Here is a 23589-nt window from a genome sequence, read left to right on the forward strand (position 1 = left end):
CCGAGTTTGGTGATCGTTTGCCTGCTTCTGCTGCTGTTGCAGGTGAGACGTTGCGTCGCGCCAGGGTCTTGGGCCTGTCCCACTTTGGCCGTCAGTTCCGTGACAGGCCGGTGGTGCGCGAAGGGTTTGTTTGCCACAAAAATTTCGGAGCCCAGCGCGCTGTCGCGCACAACTACATACCCCTCCGCGCTTCTCAGTGGGACCGGCCCCGCGCGGCCATGCGATGCCCATGCGCCTCAACGCGACCTCGAGGTCGTGTAATTTGCGTGCCAAGGACACGCAAGTGGGACAGGCCCTTAACACTGCTGCACAAACTCTCTGAGCTTTTATTTGCACAAAATTTATGTTTATGAATCAGCACGTATAATCATTCCAGTAAATGAAAAATAACATACAAGGTTACAAATACATGAATACGTTCCCTTCATAACAAAGAGAACTATCTTGCTGTTTTTACTAGTTCATTTTATCAGCTCGTGAAACGTGACAACAATACATATGGGTGAAGTTAACACACTGTGTGTTTGCACTATTCTTTGAGGAGTTGCGGAAGAAAGCACAGGCTAACCCTTCCCATAGGGTATACAGTAACTATCGGCTCACAACATTTACAGAGCTACTGGGTTACGGGGAACCCACAGCACACTTTGTGTGCAATTCAATTGGCTGCAATGGCTCTCATTATATACATGCTCTTGTTTCCATAGGAACTCTTGAATTCAGACAAGTCTAACCCTTATCGTTTCGAGTAATTTTTTTCATTAGAGAAATACAATAACCAGCGATCATCACTGAGAACTAAGAAAGTGAGCGGGGGATCGTTCAAACCACCAGCTGCAACCGAGGGGAAAAAAACGGAGGGAAATTTGTCTTCTTGGCTCCAATACCATTCACACTGAAGGGGCTGTCCCACTGTATGAGGTAATTCAAGAGTTCTCCCGAGTTTCCCCCCGATTCGAACTCGGAGAATTACGGTAATAGCCGCTCGTAGGTACTCGGGGCTCTCGTGGACATTTTTCAACATGTTGAAAAAAACTTCACGAGCTTACCGCGTTTCCCGAGTACCTGCCGTTAGCGTTACTCTGGATGCTGTCAAGAGAGAGCTAGATAGGGCTCTTAAAAATAGCGGAGTCATGGGATATGGGGAGAAGGCAGGAACGGGGTACTGATTGGGGATGATCAGCCATGATCACATTGAATGGCGGTGCTGGCTCGAAGGGCTGAATGGCCTACTCCTGCACCTATTGTCTATTGTCTATTGAGCCACTAAGAGATGTCCCGAGCTCCGACGTACCCGCTACGTACATTCTACGTACTTACCACGAGTTTGATTTTTTTTTAACTTGGAAGAGCTCTTGGGAAAACTCGTATAGTGGGACAGGCCCTTAAGAACTCAAGGCTGTGGATGTCACTGAATAAAATATACTTTTGTGATAAAATATTTTTATATTAAAAAAAACATTTTTCTTAATGCTGCTATAATAATGTGGATGAAAGAAAACTGTGACCGTCCCTACCACCCTTGCATCCTAACATCCAACTAACTCCTCTGAGTCTGCCACCTATACCTGGTGAGCAATTCCTCCGGCTGTTTGCACCATAGTCCAAGCCTGACAGGCCAGGGGGCTTCACGGGACTTTAAAACAACAGTCAGCCATATTCTGATCCTGGGGGTCCCCTGATTATGTTGAAATATCCAGCCAAGGCACCAAAGTCAATGTAAAGTGAGCGGTTTCGCTTTCCCACTGTTGACTCGTCCGAGCTGCATATGGAATTATCTGAAATGCAAGTGAAAGTAAGTCAGGATAACAATAGTGTGCAGATCTCTTTTAAACTTCATAAAGACAAAAACACAATCTTACACACTTAAAAGGAAACACGAGTGAATCTGTTGTTTCATCGTCGGTCGGGCCTGGCAGATTTTGAAATTTCTCTGGCCATCGTCATGGTTACAACATTGGCATATTTATAGCTTATGGAACAGGAAGTTGCATGAACTAAGCTTCTGTTAGTCTCGACCCAAAATGACACCCGTTCCTTCTCTCCAGTGATGCTGCCTGTCCCACTGAGTTACTCCAGCCAATTTGTGTCTACCTTTTAAGCTTCTGTAACGTTTCACATGGTAAACAGCTCTGGGTGGTTAGATCGCATGTGATCCAGGAAAAAACAGCTAACTGGATAAACCTTTGCTCAGTCCACTTAAAGCTGCCTGATCTCCCGGTTGCTAAACACTTTAACTCCCCCTCCCATTCCCACACTGACCTTTCTGTCCTGGGCCTTCTCCATTGTCAGAGTGAGGCCCAGCGTAAATTGGAGGAACAGCAACTCATATTTCATTTGGGCAACTTACACTCCAGCGGTATGAATACTGACTTCTCTAACTTCAAGTAACCCTTGCTTTCCCTCTCTCTCCATCTTCTCCCCATTCCCAGTTCTCTAACCAGGCGATTAATTTTCATCTCTGTTTGCTTTGTTGTTACCTTCTCTTGGCTAACAATGATCTATTCGACATTTTCCTTAACCCTTATCTCCTTTGTCCCATTTTCACACCTTACACCTCTTCATCACTGAATCTTCCTCTCCCCTGACTATCATGGGATGCTGGTTTACACCGAAGATAGACACAAAATGCTAGAGTAATTCGGCGGGACAGGCAGCATGTCTGGAGAGAAGGAATGGGTGACGTTTCAGGTCGAGACCCTTCTTCAGATCCTGGAGTCAGACGCAGATTCAGAGTCTGAAGAAAGGTCTCGACCCGAAGCGTCACCCATTCCTTCTCTCCAGAGATGCTGCCTGCCCCGCTGAGTTACTCCAGCACTTTGTGTCTAACTGGATACAGAATTGGTTTGTGGTGGGAAGCAGAGGGTGTTGGCGGATGGTTAGTTTTTGGACTGGAGGCCTGTGATTAGGGCTCAGGTGTTCATCATTCAAATCTATGAAGGAAGTATTTGAAGGCATGTACGTTTGCAGATGACACTAAAATAGGTGGTATCATAGACACAGAAGAATTACACTGGTAAGTAGGCAAGGAATAGTTAATGGAACTTAGTTTAGATAAATGTGAGGTGTTGCATTATGGTTCGGAACCAATTCTGGACCTTCACAGTGAACAACAAGGCCCATGTATGTGTTATAGAAGAGAGGGATCCAGGAGTACAAGTACATAATTCTCTGAAAATTGTGTCACGGTTAGATAAGGTGTTGAGGGATGGTGGCATATTGGCCTTCATCGGTCAGGGAATTCAGTACACAAGTTGGGATGTTGTGTTACAATTACAGAAAACGTTCGCAAAGGCCACACCCAAGAGTATTGTATTTTGTTTTGGTCGCGCCCTATTGGAAAGATGCCATTAGGCTTGAAAGGGTATGGAGATAATTTGTGAGGATATTGCCAGAACTCGAGGGCATGAGCTGTAGGGAGATGTTGCATGGACTAGAAATGTATTCCTTGGAGTGCAGGAGTCTAAGGGGTATTATAGAGGTGTATAAAATCATGAGGAAATATAGATAGGGTGAATGCACAGAGATTTTTTCCCCCCCAAGTGGAAATTGGAGTTTTAAGTTTTGTTTTTAGAGATACAGCACAGAAACAGGCCCTTCGGCCCACCGGGTCCACACCGACCAGCGATCCCCGCACATTAACACTACCCGACACACACTAAGGACAATTTTTAAATTTACACCAAGCCAATTAACCTACAAACCTGTACGTCTTTGGAGCGTGGGAGGAAACCGAAGATCTCGGAGAAGACCCACGCAGGTCACGGGGAGAACGTACAAACTCCGTACAGACAGCACCCGTGGTCGGGATTGAACCCGGGTCTCCTGCGCTGTAAGGCAGCAATTCTACCGCTGCGCCACCGTACCGTTGAGTGAAGAAAGTTTTATCAGGAATCTGAGGGACAACCTTTTCATGCAGAAAGTTGGGGATATGGAGGCACAGAGGCAGAGGAGGTAGTTGAGGCAGGTATAATAACATTGAACAGGTACATGGATATGAAAGGTGGAGAGGTATAGACGCTAAACCAGGGTAAATGGGATGAGTTTAGATGGGTCATTCTGCTCAGCATGGACATTGGGCAAAGGGTCTGTTTCCTTGCCGTGCCTCACTCATTTATTTGCACCATGTTCTCTATCTAACTTTTGAAGGCAAGTCTGAGATCAACTAAGTGACTGGAATTCCTGGATCTGTGTGGGAGAATAGTGATGAAACAGGAATCAATCAGTAACCAGGGAAAGCCCAGAGCTGCAGCGTCGACAGTAGGGACCCATTCCTGAAGGGCACGAAATGCTGGAGTAACCCAGCGGGGACAGGAGAGAAGGAATGGGTGACGTTTCGGGTCGAGACCCTTCTGGCCGCTGAGTTGGCCGGTCAATGCAGTGGTGACCTCTACAGGGATGGCAGAGCAGCAAGTCTAGACCGAAGCAGAACCCATCTGGCATGAATTATGTGGGTGTAATGTGCAGGTGTGCAAGGTAGGCTGGGAAAACCTCAGAAATGCACCCAGAACAATCATAGACAGGATGGAAGCAGGAACCAGCGTCTCTCACTCCAGCAAGACCTGTCATGCAGAGAAGATACCCCTGCTGCCCTTCCTGTGTAGGAAGGAACTGCAGACGCTGGTTTAAACCAAAGATAGACACAAAATGCTGGAGTAACTCAGCCAGTCAAGACAGCATCCCGGGAGAAAAGGAATAGGTGACGTTTCTTCAGTCTGAAGAAGTGTCTCGAGTCGAAACATCTCCCATTCCTTCTCTCCAGAGATGCTGCCTGTCCTGCTGAGTTACTCCAACATTTTGTGTCTATCTTCAGTTTAAACCAACATCTGCTGTTCCTTCCAACACATTTGCCAACAATCCGTTTGCTCCCTCTCTTCTCTCGCCCCAAATTCTCGGTCAATAAACATAGCGCAGTTCGATAACATTCTCTATGGGTAGACTGCTGGTGCCAAACAGGTTTGGTAACATTGCTTCTTAGTGCTGCCATCAAGGACATTGGCACGATTATATTCACAATATAACAGTGGACAGAATTGTTTACCGAATCTCATTTCCCTGAAGATGCTGCAGAGTGGACGTTTCTTCCTGCTACATTTAAATTCAGTATTTTTTTGTTCACGTTATATTACTAATATTTTACTATTCCCCTCAAAGGACTGATTCACTTTGCTTTATTAGAGGGATATCCGTGTCAGGTCTTTTGCTTTGTGAGCATACAGCAGAATGCTGACAAAAAAAGCCTAATCACCTGTAAACCATTACGTCTGAAGAAGGGTCTCGACCCGAAATGCCACCCATTCCTTCTCTCCAGAGATGCTGCCTGTCCCGCTGAGTGACTCCAGCATTTTGTGTCTAACCCATTACATTATCAGTTTCAAACAACAGTGCTACTGAAAAATAATGGCAATATTCTTACTCTGGGTTTCTTATGACTGTTGCTTAAATTTAATTTGCGGAGGATTAACCCTGTCCCTGCTGTATATCAGATCTAAGCAACCACAGGAGCACAAAATGCTGGAGTCACTCAGCGGGACAGGCAGCATCTCTGGATAGAAGGAATGGGTGATGTTTCGGGTCGAGACCCCGAGCCTGAAGAAGGGTCTTGACCCGAAACGTCAATCATTCCTTCTCTCCAGAGATGCTGCCTGTTCCGCTGAGTGACTCCAGCATTTTGTGTCTACCTTCAGCAAAACCAACTTTATATATATATTTTTGCTGATTTAATAGTTCATGTAAAGGGCCTGGGGGTGAGGAAGGAGATATGAGAGTTCACAAAAAGAATCAATGATTTATACACAGATTTGCATGTTTGTTACATGGAGAATCCAACCTGCTCTTCATCCACATGGATGGAAGTCTTCATCCAAATTATTGCCCAATGCCTAATTGTATTTTTTTTCTTTCTGCAGACCCCAATTTATACATCTGTACAGGGTGACAGAGTCACTTGTAGGATGCATTCATTGTTTGAAGATGTGGACTCTTATACATTGGCGAGACCAAACGTAGGCTGGGCGATCGTTTCGCAGAACACCTTCGCTCAGTCCACCTGAACCTCCCTGATCTCCCAGTTTCCAAACACTTTAATTCCCCTTCCTTTATCTTCGTTACTTTTTTGCCTGTCTTTCATTCATTTGTTCTATATCTCTCTACATTACTGCCTATATCTCTCGTTTCCCTCTCTCAGTCTGAAGAAGGATCACCATTCGTAACGTCACCTATTCCTTTTCTCCAGAGATGCCGCCTGACCCGCTGAGTTACTCCAGCTTTTTGAGTCTATCACTGGTAAGATAGTTCTCCCTGCAAAGTGACAGCTAGGTTTGCTTGCCATTATATTAGATAGGATAGGGTGCAAATGTAAGAAGTCAAATCATTTCACTCTGAACAATTAACACAAATAAAACACCTCATTGACAACAGTCTCAACTTTAGCGATTTTTCAGGTGACTGTCAAATTGTCGGCAGTCGCCTGAAAACTGGCAACTGGAACGGCGACTGTCAGAGTGGAACACACACACACACACACACACACACACACACACACACACACACACACACACACACACACACACACACACACACACACACACACACACACACACACACACACACACACACACACACACACACACACACACACACACACACACACACACACACACACACACACACACACACACACACACACACACACACACACACACACACACACACACACACTGCTTCCTTCACCAGCCAGTTATGCAGGCAGGGGCCAGGGAAAGTGGGGGAGCGCTGTCTGAGTGAAATTCACACGGTGCAAAGCCAAGGTGATACAGACACACACCGCAATGAACAGGAAGGTTGGTGCTGTAATTAAGACGGTGAAAGCACAGTGTACGGTAAGTCCTTTAAAAGAGGGTGAGGGGGGGGGGAGAGGGAGACGGGGTGGGAAGAAGGAGTGGAGCCAACTTTTAAGAAGCCAGAGATGTACGGCTGTGAAGTTCGGCGGATATTCAACATTGCCGTCGGTTATCCTTGGTTCTGAAAACTACTGCTTACATTTTTTTTTCCCCAATGAAATTCACGGGTCAGCACCGGCTACAACCTACGAGAACCATCGAGAACCTTTGACCACCTGGCAACCCACTAGGACCTCCTTGTGACCCACCTACGGCTCGAGAATTCTTGCTACTCTCCATGCCGGCTTCATTCTATGTTGAAAAATTTGCGGCAACCATAATGAGGCCGCGACTAGTTCCCAGAATGCGTGAACTTCCTCACGACCATGTAGGGACTGCGTAGTCTCCTGCAGTCGCCAAAATAGTCGCTTAAGTGGGACAGGCCCATTACTCTCAACATACTGAATATTCTGAACAATTGGGATGGGGAAGCACTGAAAGTGTGGACGTAACTGGTGGAAAAAGGCAACATTGATTGTTCAGTTCAGAAAAGTCATGTGTCCGATCGGTAACTTCGAGAAAAATGTGACAGGCATGAGCTGTAGATGGCACTTAGCCAGGTTTTATATTGTGACAACAGATATCACCACCCAGGTCATAGTGTTCCAGTTTAAGTACAACTTTATTTTGTGTTATTTTTAACATACCAATTCATGCCTTCAGATGCCAAGCCTTTGTTTGTTATTTAAACAAGGAGCTTAATCATTTTATTTTATCCCAAGCATGTTATTTATTACAGATGGAAACAGTGGAAATGTTGAGCCTCGGCATTGAAGCTGACCATAGTCATCGAGGTATTCTTTCTGTCAATGTGTTTTCTAGCACTGTTTGCATGTCTAATAGCCTAGTCAATACGATAAATTATTATTTGATCCTGGATTTGAATTGGGAAGCTCTAAACTATGGTTTTAGCTGGAACTCCTTTCAATTGTATTGTTTGTATTAATATTCCTTACATTGCATAAATCCTCAATATACTGGGTTCTATTACTCCTGCAGTCTCGCTAGATCAACTCCATATATGAGCACATGATTAATCATAGGCGCAGCGGTAGAGTTGCTGCCTCATAGCGCCAGAGACCTGGATTCGATGCCGACTACGGGCGCTGTCTATATGGAGTTTGTACGTTCTTCCCATGACCTGCATGGGCATCCTCCTCCAGGATATCCGATTTCCTCCCAGACCCAAAAGACGTACCGGCTTGTATATAAATTGGCTTGGCATCATTGTAAATCGTCCCTAGCATGCAGGATAGCATTAGTGTGCTGGGATCACTGGTCGGTGTGGACTCGGTGGGCCGAAGGGCCTGTTTCCATGCGGCATCTCTAAACTGAACTAATGATTAACTCTCAGCCCTTCAATGATTTACTGAGGAATGCCGAGGAGGTGGTGCCAACTTTCAGATGAAATGTTAAATCAGAGTCTTGTCAACACCAATCTGCTCTCTGCAGGGATGTTAAAAATCTAGTCATATTACTTGAAGAATGGTAGGAAAAATAATCTCAGTCAAGATAATTTGCAGTTTGTGATTGCTATTTGTGGGAATTTGTGGTTGTGTTTCCAGCATTACCACAAAGTTGCTCCTCTTATTATAAACCATTATCTGTAACACCTTCTCACCCAACCCACAGCTAACAATGGACCATTTCCTTTATCATTGTTACTTTTTTGCATATCTTTCATTCATTTGTTCTGTATCTCTCTACATCATCATCTATATCTCTCATTCCCCTCTCCCCTGACTTTCAGCATGAAGAAGGGTCTCGACCCGAAACATCACCTATTCCTTTTCTCCAGAGATGCTGCCTGACCCGCCGAGTTACTCCAGCGTTTTGTGTCCATCTTAGTATAAACCATTATGTTGACTCGTGAGATCACGAGAAATTCTGCTCAATGATATTTATAAGGAAATTGACTGCGGATAGACACAAAATGCTGGAGTAACTCAGCGGGACAGGCAGCATCTCTGGAGAGAAGGAATGGGTGACGTTTCTGGCCGAGAGTCTTTGTCAGACTGAGCGTCGGGGGACATTGTGGTGGTTGGTGATGATGGAAATGAATCAAAGGAAACTGTGCGGTTCTTGGTCAATGACCAAATCTGCATTTTCCAGCAGGGGTATGCTCTCGATCACCTCCCACCTTCGCCAACACAGACTAATTTCTGCAGTTGGACCTTGTACAAAAGGTTTTCCATTTGTCGGAAGAGTACCATTTAGCTAACAGAGAGTGGAGTGGGCATACAATTTTAATCCAACTTGCCCAGGGCCAACTGATAAATTGGTACAATATCAGGCGTTACTTTGTAACATTGTCAGTGCCCTTTATGTAGCCACTATTTGCATACCTTGGGTACTCATGTGACGTCACACGTGACAATAAAGCATTCATTCATTCATTCATCCACTCATCCTTTAATTGATTAATTATTTAATGAATTGATTAACGGATTAATTAATTAATTAATTAATCAATTAATTGATTCATTCATTATCAGTTTCACTTTGTATCCTAATAATCGACAAGAGAGGAATACCGGACCAAATACAACACACCACCAGACCCAGCCCCTTAGCTTTCACCACCTGTGTGGTGCTAACATGCTCCACTCCACTCGTTTCCAATAACACTTTAACATTGGTAAGGGACGTACCACAGATTTTCTCCGGCAATTCCAGCTCTTTCCTCCTGAAGGAGCGACTGATCTCAAAGAGGGCCGAGTCGAGGCTCTGGCAGCGGGGCTGATCTTCGGGCGGCGGGCTCAACGCTTCGTGCTTCAGCAGCTCCCCTGCACACCACCGCTCCTTGGGATTTCTCTCCAACATGGCTTCAATGAACTGCCTCAAGACCAAGCTGCAACCTTCCGCAATGTCTTCTAATGGCGGAGCCTGTTTGTGGATCTTCAGGGAAAAGGAATAGAAATAGAAATTACCAAGAGTTCGCGTGGATTTCACAAACCAGAATTGGGACGTTACACATTTTAAAAAATATTGGCAGCACTCTTTTCATATTCGCTCTCCTTTCAATAGTTTGGCTTCATTAAAACCAAACATCTTAGCTGCCTCTGCAAATAGGATTAAAAGCAGAAAATCCCAGGAGTATTCAGAAGGTTAGGTAGTCGGAAGATTCTGTAGGAAAAGAAACTGGTCATCAAAACCTTGTAAACAAGGGTTCTTTGATCAGGTTACATCTGTCATAGTCACAGCATGGAAACAGGCCCAAAATGCTGGAGTAATTCAGCGGGACAGACAGCATCTCTGGATAGAAGGATTGAACGAATTCTGCCAAGTTACTCCAGCATTTTGTGTCTATCTTTGGTGATAACCAGCATCTGCAGTTCCTTCCAATGCATGGAAACAGGCCCTTTGGCCCAACTCTGCCATGCTGCCCAAGACATCCCTCCTTTGCCTATCTTTGATTGGACTTTACTAGCTTTATTTTGTACTAACGTTATTCTCTTTATCATGAATCTGTACACTGTGAATGGCTCGATTGTAATCATGTATTGTCTATCTGCTGACTGGATAGCACGCAACAAAAGCTTTTCACTGTACCTCGGTACACGTGACAATAAACTAAACTCAACTAAGGTGGTCCCATTTAATAGTAAGATTAAACGAGAACTTACCAGTTTGAAGTTTGATCTGTATTTTATGAGGAGTTACGATGAGGGATTACGTGAAGAAGCCCGCTTCCACGCATGCGTGTCATACTTCAAAGCAGCGGTGTGAGGTCACAGGAACCTATAATGATCTAACATAGTAAGATTACCAAAGAGATACCAGTTTTTGATATGATCATAAGAGGGTGGGAGCGGAGGGCACGTAATCCCTCATCGTAACTCCTCATAAAATACAGATCAAACTTCAAACTGGTAAGTTCTCGTTTAATCTTACTATTTTACTTCGGAGTCACGTGAGTGACTACGTGAAGATTTCAAAGCTCTGTGACCTCATGCCGTGGAACGAGTCCATGCTTCACAAACTGCCTTGGGTATTGGGAGAGAGCATCATTAGTAATTTTAAACACAATTATACAAAGAGTTGTGTGGTATAACGAAAAAATATATATTTTTTTTTTTTTTTTTTTTTTTTTTTTTTTTAAATTTGAGAATCATAGCCCTGTAACCTTTCGGGCAAATTATTTTGTTGAACATAAAATGTTTTCTTAATACAATGATGGCTCCAAAAAATAACTGGTTTATTATAAAACCTGTGGAAAACCCTTTTTTAATGACCATCCTGCCATTCTGAGGATTTGGTCTGTGGGTACCTGTACAATTTTTGCTGCGGATGTTGCTGCAGCCCTGGTGGAATGAGAGTTAAAACATTAGTGTCTATTTCTGCCATTTTTAGGACCTATTTGAGCCACCTTGATATAGTTTGAGTCATGACCCTTTCATGCGGTTTCTTGTAAGAGATAAACAACTCCATTCTCTGACCTCGAATGTTCTTAGTATATTCTATGTATTGTTAGATGTGTCTTGCTATACAGTCGTTTGCCATATGGGTGTACCATAAATTCAAACACTTGACCCGAGGAACCCGATCTGTTTTCTTTTATTAAATCCTGTATGACAACACCAGTTTCTCGGTGAGATGATCAGGGAGTCCAGGCTCAGTTTGCTTAATGGCTGGACTTGTTGTGCGGTAAATAACACCATGAGCATAACCATCTTCCTGGACTGTTACTGAAGTGACAACGCTGTTATGAGCTACAGGCTCCTCAGCATGTTGAGAAACGACACCCACGTCCCAGATTTCGGAGTACCTGGTTTTCTTACCAGGGGTGCGTTTCCACCGCGTGCCGCTCCGTTCCTTGTGATAGGTAATTGGAGAGTGCACTTGTGGCACTATTGAAGGCACTGTAGCTCCATCGATTATCCTAATGGAGGCTTGTAAAAATTCCAATACGGCCAGAATGTTCTTGGCCTTTTGGTCGAGATTGTTGTCCAAGCAGTATATGCCCCATTTCTTGATGTGTCCAAGGTACTGCTTCCGTGTTGACAGTCTTAGTGCAGATGAGATGAGATTCATCGTCCTGTCTGACAGTGTAGTGGGTCTGTTAGACTCTACAAATCAATAAATCCATAGTGTTATGGCATGGATGACTGCCTCCAGTCACTGGATAAATCAATAATTTTTTGGCAATGTTCATAGGGAACATGGTTCTAACACCATCCCCTGTAAGACTGAAATACCATGATTGAGAAGGTCAGTCGGGTACTCTGAAAATTCCAGATGCCGAGTGTGGTTGAATTATCCCTAGTACCCCAATGATGGGTCCGAACGGGGGAAAACCTCACCCTATGGCTTATTTACATAACAATGCCAAGCTGGTTTACGAATTTTAGTACATAATAATGGGGCTAATGATTGCCCCTTATGTAAGCTCTATATTGCCAAAGTTCCTCTATTGAGTCAATGCCTGCCATATAGAAACCCACAACTGACACCAAGTCTATATCAATAATAAGAGCATCCATCTTAAAATGAATATCTAAAACAAATGTGTTTAGGGTTAAATCAATGATAATCCTGCAACCCTACTCTATCTTATATTTAATAAATATGTTCAATCCCATCTTTTGTGTACAATTCTTGTAGCACCATGTGGGTTTTAGATTGTTTGGTTTATGTAAGGACAAAATGCCCTTCTGGTGTATGATGTACTGTGGTTAATGGGATGAGAAAAACCCTATCAGATAACCCTGAATACTGCTGAGATTATATGAATCTGTAGTGATTATATACCATACATAACTGTAGTGTTGCAACCTCCCCTACCCTCGTAGGTCCCTATTTTAACAGAAGAAAACCCCACCCACCTACCTCCCTGGTTACCGGTGGTTTTGTTATTTCCTTGGTTTTTTGAAAATAAGGTTCTGGTTTAATATTTCTTGTTCGGGGTTGTGTGGGAGGTTGAGGCTTCCGCATCTTCCAGGGTGGCCGCCCTGGCCATACCCTAAAACGGATCCTGCAGGTTATATTGATTTCTGACACTGCTACTGGTATGAGCCACATTTTTTATGGCCTTGCCTGTGGCTGGTATCATGCTCCAAAATAGGCCCTTGCGCTGGCCTTGATGAGCCCCAGTGTCTTGGCTTAGTCCACACACGGTTTTTATTTGCAAATGGTAGCATTTTTGGGGTCCTAGTGCTGGCTGAATGGCCGCCTTCCACGTGTAGTTCAGGTTATATTGCATATTATTAAACAGATCTAGTGCGTCTTGATGGTCTTTGGTTACCTACGTTTAGTCCAGGGTGCTGGTGTGTGCTATGATGTCTTCCGTCAATCCCTTGAAGGTTCTCTGGATCTTGAGGTCCTGGTTCCTGATGTTCGTCCATATGCTGCCAAATGCATTGGTTTACACTGGGCACCTGTAATGCCTCACCGTTGCCAGGTGGCAGATGTCTGGCCAGTGTTTGTAAATTTTTCTTGTTGGCGTTTGTGGCCAGACATATAGTAATACTATTGCCATCCTGGATCCAAGTCTACCCATGTTTGACTTGGCTAAAGTAATCGGCCACCATGTCCAGCAGAGTCCCTGCTGTGTTAGGATCATGGGACGCTGTATTACCAGGCTCTGGCCCATCAGGGTCCTGCCTACTCTTTTTTATAGAGTTAGAGATCTCTAGGGTCCCACACGGGGTACCCATGTGGGGCTAAACTGCTGCCCACTTGTCTTTTGTTCTGCGGACCCCTCTTGCAGGTCAGCCCAGAACTGACCCACAGTGCTCCCCTCTGATGGGGTAAAAGCATTGTGCAGCCCTCAAAGAGGTACTGCTGGGGTTTTTATCACGTTGGAGCAAGGCTCCATACACCGCTTCTTCCCGCTCCAGCCCTCTCGGGCACTGGTTGCCGGCGGTTTTATGCAAAGTCGGACCCTTCCGAGTCCACTACCTTGTTTGATTTGTGTCTAGCCTACCGCTCGGTCACATGGATCTGGCCGGTGCGGGGCCGACATCGGGCACAGCTGATCCCACTACGGTTGATCCAAGTGCCGCTGGCTGCTGCTGGCTGCCCGCTGTTCCATGGTCCTCCTTCTCCAGTTTTGTCCTTCCTTCCGTGAAGTGGATATGGCCGGTGTGGAGGATAACTGGCACAGCTGCTTCCATCTATTCCTTTAACCTGACTTCAACGCTCTCAGCACTCCTGGCTGCTCCTTTATCTTAGACCCCTGGGACCGACCCCCGTACTGACGGTACTGGTCCCTTATGGTCGTTGCAGCCGGTCAACCCCACTCTAATGCCCTCAATTCTGGGCACTCCTACTTATATGGTCCTTAGATAAGGGACATATAAGACATTAAAACTGATGATAACAGCTACTATAGTTTTTATATAATATATATAGTCCCTAGATAAGGGGTGTATCAGATATTAAACTGATAAGAACAGATACTACACTTGATCTTAGCCAAAAAGCCGAGAAGCGATTATTGTAACTAAAACCCCGCTGGGACCGATCCTGGTACTCACATACTGGTCCCTTGTAGTAGATTGCAGCCAGTCAACTGCAAAGTCCTTTGCTGCCGAGAAATGAACTTTCTCACCATGCTGGAGCGAAGTTGGGCACAGGTGTTTTTCCCCCTCCGGGAATCGATGTGCCCATGCTGCTCCTGCCGTTGCCAGCTCCTCACGAAGTGCCAGCTGCCACTGCTGCTGTCTGTGCTACTGCAACTGCCGGCTGCCGCTGCCGCTGCCGCTGCCGCTGCCGCTGCCGCTGCCGCTGCTACTGCCGCTCCTCCGCGGTTCTCCCGCCGGCCTTCTGCACCTTACATGGACCTGGTCCATGTCTGCACCTAGAAAGGTAAGTTGAAGGAAACGCAGGGTCTCTTACCTGCTGTTCCCGACTTTCCTTCTCCCGCCGGTGACCGTCGTTCCCTGTGTCGGGTTCGAGCCGCTTGGACCGACCCCGGTGTTCACGGGCCTGGTCCTTCGCGGCAGTTCCGCAGCCGGTAACCCCGGCTGTTCCTATGGATCCCCTGGACCCTGGGCCTTACCTTTTGAAGAAGGTTTTCAGCCCGAACGTCCAGTTCCGACTCCATCAGTGCCGCTGCACTCGCTGAGCGTTTCGAGCCCCGGTACCGCTGTTCCGAGCTGTCTGTCCCGCAGCCTCTGTGCTGGCTGCTAGCGACTGCTCCCAAGCCAGTCTCGTTTGAGACTGGCATAGGGACCTTTTTTACTTTGCTTCCCGCCCGGCCGAGAGGTGAATTTTGCCGGTGCGGGAGCAAAGTCGGGCTCAGGTTGTTCCCCCCCCCAGGGAAACTCGTGCTGTTGCTGCTGCTGGCTGCTCGCCCTCCACGGGTCTCCCCGCAAGCTTTCCGCAGCCACCTAAAAGTAAGTAGAAAAAAGGAACGCAGAGTCTCTTACCTGCTGTTCCCGACTTTCAAATCTCCCGCTTGGGGAACGCCGTTCCCCCCTGTGTGACTCGTTGCAATGCGTGTAGCGATATGACACGCATGCGTGGAAGCGGGCTTCTTCACGTAGTCACTCACGTGACTCCGAAGTAAAATCCATGTTTTTCTAAATCATTCCTATCCTTGTACCTGTCTAAGTGACTTTCATGTCCAACATATTTTAATTACAAGATCTGTCCTTCCTTATTGGAGTAATAAACGAACGAAGAATTAGCGAGGGAAGTTCCTGCTATGTGTCATTCAAGTTGCCTCACTGAGTTTCAGCAGAGATGCTCAGAATTATTTATTCCTTTATTACTTCCAGGTTTTTTTTCTCTGTCTGTCCAAGTCGTCTAGACTTCAGATTCACTCAGAAAGCCAATAGACGCAACCACAGGGCTTTTCTTCGATGTTCTGCTTCAATCAACCGAGAAGAATTTTTGATACAATTTTCTTTGCCAAGTTGCTGGTCTACTTTCTACAGAACCATAAGTTGTCGTGACCTGACTCACAGTTGCCAGAAATCAAATTTCAGCACCGTGGGTGGAGCAGTGGGCGGTAGAATTGTTGCCTTACAGCGCTAGAGACCTGGGTTCCATCCCATGCTTGTCTGTAATGAGTTTGCACGTTCTCCCCATGACCGCGTGGGTTTGCTCCGAGATCTTCGGTTTCCTCCCGCACTCCAAAGATGTACAGGTTTGTAGATTAATTGGCATGGTATAAATTGTCCCTAGCGTGTGTAGGATAGTGTTAATGTGTGGGGATTGATGGTCGGTGCGGACTTGGTGGGCCAAAGGGCCTGTTTCCATGCTGCATCTCTGAACTAAACTATAGTGGGTATGTGGAACGAGCTGCCAAAGGAAGTTGCAATACAGAGGAAGGTCCAATGACGACATATAAAGGACACTTGGTTGAAACATAGTTGATACATGGTTGATACAAGGTTATATACAAGGCTGATGATACAAGGTTGGGAATGGTTCAGTGAGGTATGGGCCAAATGGGTGGCACGGTGGCACAGCGGTAGAGCTACTGCCTTACAGGGCCAGAGACCCGGGTTCCATCCTGACTACGGGTGCTTGTCTGTACGGAGTTTGTACGTTCTCCCCGTCACCTGCGTGGGTTTTCTCCGAGATCTTCGCTTTCCTCCCACACTCTGAAGAAGTACAGGTTTACAGGTTAATTGGCTTGGTGTAAATGTAAATTGTCCCTAGTGTGTATAGGATAGCGTTAAAGTGCGGGGATCGCTGGTCGGTGTGGACTCGGTGGGTCGAAGGGCCTGTTTCCACGTTGTATTTCTATACTAAATGTAGTAGGAAGTGACTGCAGATGCTGGTTTAAACCGAAGATAGACACAAAAATGCTGGAGTAACTCAGCGGGCCAGGCAGCATCTCTGGAGAGAAGGAATGGGTGACGTTTCAGAACTAAATGTAGGTAAGTGGGACTAGCTCGGATAGAGAACTTGGTTGGCATGAACAAATTGAGCTAAAAATGACAATAAATGTATCTTATCTTATCTTATCTTAAAAGACGCGTTTCCATGCTTATAACTCTCTGACTAAACTAATACGGGTAGAGGAGTTTGAATTTGAAAAGGATGCAGAAAGTTGTGACCACTGCCCAGTCCATCATCGGTTCTGACCTCCCCACCATCGAGGGGATCTATCGCAGTCACTGCCCCAAAAAGGCGGCCAACATCATCAAAGATCCACACCATCCTGGCCACACACTCATCTCTCCACTGCCATCAGGGAGAAGGTACAGGAGCCTGAAATCTGGTACATCCAGGTTCATGAACAGCTTCTTCCCCACAGCCATCAGGCTATTAAACTCGTCTATTACACATTGTCTGTTTATTTATGTGTACATATATGGTCTATGCTATATAGACACAATGAACTGTTCTGTATTTATTTATGCCTACAATACTCTGTTGTGCTGCAGCAAGCAAGAATTTCATTGTCCTATCTGGGACACATGACAATAAACTCTCTTGACTTGACGACTTGATTATTGGTGCTAAATTAACCAATTCTACAGTGACCATTTAGTCTCGAACTGCAGGCAAATTTCAACATTCACCTTATTTTATCTAGGCATCAAAAGGCATATCAAAACATTAAGAAATAAAGGAAAATAATCGAATTAAGCGATTTGATCCCTTGACTCTGCACACATGCAGAACTCATGGACTTTGTTAACATAAATTCACTTGGTCCCACATTCCTCCAAATCAAAGGCGTAACTATGGGTACTCGCATGGGCCCCATCTATGCCTGGCTCTTTGTAGGGTACGTTGAACAATCACTGGCCCTATCCCCGAACTCTATCTCTGCTACATTGATGGCTGCGTCGGTGCTACCTCCTGCACCCATGCAGAACTCACTGACTTCATCAACTTCACCAACAATTTCCATCCTGCACTCAAATTCACTTGGACCATCTCCGACACCTCCCTCCCCTCTCTGGATCTCACCGTCTCCATCACAAACCATCGATTGACATCAATTACAAGCCCAGTTACTCCCACAGCTATCTGGATTACACTTCTTCCCACCCTGTCTCCTGTAAAGACTCTATCCCCAACTCCCAATTTCTCCGTCTACGCCGCATCTGCGCCCAAAATGAAGTGTTCCATACCAGTACATCTGAGATGTCCTCATTCTTTAGGGAACGGGGTTCCCCTCTTCTACGTTAGATGAGGCCCTCATATGTGTGTCTTGCTACCCATAACTCTGCTCTTGCTCCCCCTCCCCCCAGTCACAACAGTGACAGAGTCCCCCTAGTCCTTACCTTTCACCCCATCAGCTGTCGTATACAGCACATAATGCTCTGACATTTACGCCACCTCCAACGAGCTCCCACCACTGGTCACATCTTCCTATCTCCACCCCTTTCATCTTTCTACAGAGACCATTCCCTCCGCATCTCCTCCAACCTCGTCTACTGTTTCCCGTGTTCTCCATATGGGCTCCTCTATATCGGTGAGACCAAGTGCAGACTGGACGACCGTTTTGCTGAACACTTTATCTCCGTCCACCTAGGCCTACACGATCGCCCAGTTACAAAACATTTTAACTCCCCTTCCCACTCCCATATTGACCTTTCAGTCCTGGGCCTCCACCAATTGTCAGAGTGAGGCCCAGCGCAAATTGGAGGAACAGCACCTCATATTTCGCTTGGCCAGCTTCCTACTCAACAACAAGATATTGATTTCCCTAACTCCAACTAACCCTTGCATTCCCTCTCTCCCCGTCCCTTCCCCACCATAGTCCTCTCTCTAGTTTCACCATTTGTATTCCTTTCTTATCACTTCCACCCCAGTTAACAAGGGACCATTGTGGGCTCCACCTTTCCCTGCGTCATCGATGCAGGCTCTGCTTTGTCCTGCACCTTCCCACACCTCCAGTGTCCCCCTCCCTGACACTCAGTCTGAAGAAGGGTCACGACCCGAAATGTCACCCATTCCTTATCTCCTAACTGCTGCCTGTCCCTCTGAGCTACACCTGCATTTTGTGTCTATCTTCGGTGTAAACCAGCATCTGCTGTTCCTTCCTACACATTCAATATTATCATGGGTGAGAAACATCATCTTCATTTTCTGTGCACGTGCCAAATCTCGATTCAGAAATCTATTGATTTCAGATTCAGATTTCAATATTCAGAAATCTATTGATTTCAGATTTGAATGCAATTGATGATTGGTCGATCATCCACAACTATTCACAGATATACCACTCTCAGAGTGAAGAGATTTCTCCACCTTTCAGACGTAAATGGCATACCCCTTTTCTTCAGCCTGTGACCTTTAGTTCCTGACCCCTTTGCCAGGGCAGACAGGCTCCTTGTATCTATTTTGTCAAGCTCTCTAGAATTTTGTATATGTCAATGAGGTCAACTCTCGTCCGATTCTGTGGAGAATTGACACAGGATCGACTCAATTTCTCCTACAATAAACCTCCTATCACTGGAACCAGCCTGTTAACCTCTCGTTATAATTTATTCTACAAAGTACATTCAATAGGTGGCACGGTGGCTGCCTTACACCGCCATACGGGTTCGATCCTGACTACGGGTGCAGTCTGTAGGGAGTGGGTGCGTTCACCCCGTGACCTGCGTGGGTTATTTCCGGGATCTTTGGTTTCCTCCCACACAAGTTTGTAGGTTAATTGGCTTGGCATAATGTAAATGGTCCCTAGTGTGTGTGTGTGTGTGTGTGTGTGTGTGTGATATAGTGTAGGATACTCTGTGGGGATCGCTGGTCGATCTGGACTCGGTGGGCCAAAGGGCCTGTTTCCGCGCTGTATCTCTAAACTAAGCTAAGCACATTCGATTTAATTGGGGAGATCAAACCTCGCATCCATATCCCTGACATGTTGTCGATAAGGCCCAATATAAATGGAATAAGACATCCCGACTTGTATTAAAATACTGGGCCTGTCCCACATGTGATTTTTTAGGCAACTACAGGCGACTAGTTTGTCGCCACATGTTTGCCGTGGTAACCGGGAGTAGACTCCTCAGTCGCGCAAAAAGTCGTAGCGTCTATTCTGGTCGCCGCTAAATTTTCAACGTGTTTGAAATTTTTCGGCGACAGTGGGTTTGACGCCAATGAGCGTAGCTTGACGTAGGCGCTGTCGTAGGTTGTCGCCAGGATGACGTAGGTTGTCGCGGGTTTTTCGGCCACCTGCTACGACTATGACAGTCGCCTGCAGTTGCCTAAAAAAAAATCAGCAAGTGGGACAGGCCCATTAGGCCCAACTTACCATTTGTCATACAAAGTGCCCAATACATCTGAATATTATGTTTCACTAGCTGATGCACGAGGATGCATAAACTCTTTAAAATTAACACTTCTCAATCTCACCAACTCTTTGATTCATCTCACCTGCCCTGCTATTGATATCCAGTCACACGTACCTTGGCCACACACGTCCAGATTTCTCAGTTTAAAACAAGAATCTACAGTTTAGCCTCAACCACAGGGACCAATCTCAACAATGCAACTAAAACGATGAATTTCTTCGTTTCGTTTCATCAAGTCAAGTCAAGCCAAGTTTTATTCGTCACTTGCACATAAAGTGCAGTGAAATGAATTTGCCAGCAGCGGTACAATAAAACAAGAACACACACATCGTGTAGATGACCTTAAGAACATTGCATTTCTTCAATTAGATGGGTGTTCCACCTTTAAACAACCCCTGCTTTTGATTGAGATGCCCTGTTTAGTGGAAACTTACAATGTACAGATACGATGGGTAGGCTGTCCGAGGATACCTCTTCACCCAAGGCGGATTCCCAGTCTGCATGTGGATGATGGTAGAGCCAAGACTGTAGATATCTGATTTGGTTGAATGTCCTCTGCAGGTAATAACTTCTGGACTCATATAAAACTAAAATTAAAAAAATATAATTGAAGGTTAAGTCATGGTTTATAATCTCAAAGTCATAGAGTGATACAGTGTGCAAACAGGCCCTTTGGCCCAACTTGTCCACACCGGCCAACATGCCCCAGCTACATTAGTCACACCTGCCTGCGCTTGGTCCATATCCCTCTAAACTTGTCCTATCCATGTACTTGTTTAAGAAGGAACTTCAGATGCTGTAAAATCGAAGGTAGATAAACATGCTGGAGAAACTCAGCGGGTGCGGCAGCATCTATGGAACGAAGGAAATAGGCAACGTTTCGGGCCGAAGAAAGGTTTCGGCCCAAAACGTCGCCCATTTCCTTCGCTCCATAGATGCTGCCGCACCCGCTGAGTTTCTCCAGCATTTTTATCTACTATCCATGTACCTGTCTGTTTCTTAAACTTTGGGATAGTCCCAGTCTCAACTACCTCCACAGGCAGCTTGTTCCATGCACCCACCACCCTTTGTGTGAAAAAGTTACCTCTCAGATTCCTATTAAATCTTTCCCCCTTCACCTAAACCTATGTCCTCTGGTCCTCGATTCCCCCACTCTGGGCATGAGACTTTGGGCATCTTCCTGATCTAATCCTCTCATGATTTTATACACCTCTCTAAGATCACTCCTCATCCTCCTGCGCTCCAAGAATTAGAGACCTAGCCTACTCAACCTCTCCCCATAGCTCACACCCCCTAGTCCTGGCAACATCCTCGTAAATCTTCTCTGAACCCTTTGGAGCTTGACAATATCTTTCCCATAACATGGTGCCCAGAACTGGACACAATCCCTCCTTTTGATTCAGATGTCCTGGTGTGGAAACTAAAAATGTACAGAACAATGGGTAGGCTGTAGAGAAGTCAATGTTCATGCTGCTGGGGATGCAAACTGCCCAAGCGAAATATGAGGTGCTGCTCCTCCAATTTCTGGTGGCGCTCACTCTGGCCATGGAGGAGGCCCAGGACAGAAAGGTCGGATTCGGAATGGGAGGGGGAGTTGAAGTGCTGAGCCACCGGGAGATCAGGTTGGTTATTGCGAACTCATTGTGAAGTGCTTTAAATGTAAAATCATTCCTGCTCAGCCTTATCACTCAGGGTTTTATCTCTGAAAAGTGATGGTCAAAAGCTTTCACATGGCAAAGAATTCCACAGATTCACTGCCCACTGACTAAAGAAATTCCTCCTCATCACCTTACTAAAGGAACGTCCTTCAATTTTGAGGCTATGACCTCTAGTTCTAGGCTCTCCCACTAGTGGAAGCATCCTCTCAACATCCACTCTATCCAGGCCTTTCACTATTCGGTAAGTTTCAATGAGGTCACCCCCTCATCCTTCTAAACTCCAGCGAGTACAGGCTCAGTGCCGTCAAAAGCTTATCATTTGTTAACCCACTCATTTCGATGGGATTATTCCCGTAACCCTTCTCTGGACCCTCTCCAGCAGCAGCACATCCTTCCTCAGATATGGGGCCCAAAATTGCTACGTACATAGAAATTAACATGTTACTTTTGAACAGATTTTAAAATCCATGATGGTGAAATCAGTTTTGTTGATCCTGTGTTTATTCCTTATGCAAGGCACATAGTGGTAGAGCGCTCATGGATTTGTCCGATATGCGCAACAAACACAATGAATAAAGGCAACCAATCAAAACAAAATCTTATCTTTCCATACTGTAACTTACAGAAAACTGGCAAATTGTGTCCAGTAATAGTCCATCCAATATCTTTTTAGAGCCTTAAGCGATTTTTTAGGCGACTGCCAGTGACTGGACTCCCCCTACGACAAGTCTACAACAACCTACCACCTAGTCTACGTCAAGCTACGGCAAGCTACCGACAACCGACGACCACACCATTAGGACGTGCACCTACGACCACACGTACGTCCACCCGCGACAAGCTACAACAAACAACATCCCTGTCGGCGACAACTGAAGCCAATTCAGTCGCCGGCACCTGTCGCTGGTTGACGTAGGTAGTCGCCAATAGAATTCACCGAAGTCAGCACCTGGCGACAACCTACATCACCTGGCGACAACCTACGGCAGCACCGACGTCAGGAGGTCAAGCTACGCTCATTGGCGTCAACCCATTGTCGCCGAGTGTCGCTGAAAAAGTTTGAACAGGTTGAAAATCCAACGGCGCCAGAAAGACGCTACGACTATTTGGGCGACTGAGGAGACTACTCACGACAATAAAGACGACACCCTGGTGACCATGTGGCCACAGCCTAGTCGCCTAAAAAATAGCCTAAGTGGGACAGGCCCTTTACTTAGAATGATTTTTTTTTTTTAAACGTGAGAAATGTATCATTTAATCCTCATTTATGAAACAGATTTGATCGATGTAAATAAGATCATGAGTGGAGTACATAGGGTAGATGTACAGAGTTTCTTACCCAAAGTAGAGGAATCAAGAACCTGGGGGTATATAAGGAAAGAGGGGAAAGATTTAATAATAATCTGAGGGGCAACTTTTTCCACATAGAGCGTGGTGGGTGTATGGAATGAGCTGCCAGAGGAGGTGGTCGAGGCAGAAACTGTAACAACGTTTGGACAGATACGTGGATAGGGATTGTCGAGAGGGATATGGGCCAAATGCGGTTAGGTGGGACTAATGTAGATGAGGCTAGGTCGGCATTGGCAAGCCGGGCTGATTGGCCTGTTTCTGTGCTGTATGACTATGAGTTCAGGACAAAGACCCTTCAACTAAACTGGGGAAGAGAGAAAACAGACGCACCAAAAGACTGCAGATGCATGGATCTAAACTATAAATCGAACTGCTGGAACAATTCAGTGTGTTAGGCAGCATCTGCTGAGGCAAAGGGATGTTTGTGCAGTGAGG

The 23589-nt window shown here is 45.8% G+C and overlaps 1 protein-coding gene and 1 pseudogene across 1 annotated transcript in view; both read right to left on the minus strand.

Annotated features, from left to right (window-relative positions):
* Nucleotides 1-309: 309 nt before the first annotated feature.
* The window catches only part of map3k8 (mitogen-activated protein kinase kinase kinase 8), a 43243-nt gene continuing 19963 nt past the window's right edge, over nt 310-23589 (minus strand). The window contains exons 5-7 of the mRNA XM_055664987.1: nt 20581-20733; nt 9593-9839; nt 310-1778 (exon numbers count right to left, since the gene is read on the minus strand). Coding sequence (XP_055520962.1) covers nt 1651-1778; nt 9593-9839; nt 20581-20733 — 528 coding nt within the window. The 3' untranslated portion in view covers nt 310-1650. The remainder of the gene's footprint in view (nt 1779-9592; nt 9840-20580; nt 20734-23589) is intronic.
* Nucleotides 14270-14377, minus strand: LOC129693385 (U2 spliceosomal RNA; annotated as a pseudogene).

Source organism: Leucoraja erinacea, chromosome 2 (genome assembly GCF_028641065.1).
Source record: "Leucoraja erinacea ecotype New England chromosome 2, Leri_hhj_1, whole genome shotgun sequence".
Classification (NCBI taxonomy): domain Eukaryota; kingdom Metazoa; phylum Chordata; class Chondrichthyes; order Rajiformes; family Rajidae; genus Leucoraja; species Leucoraja erinaceus.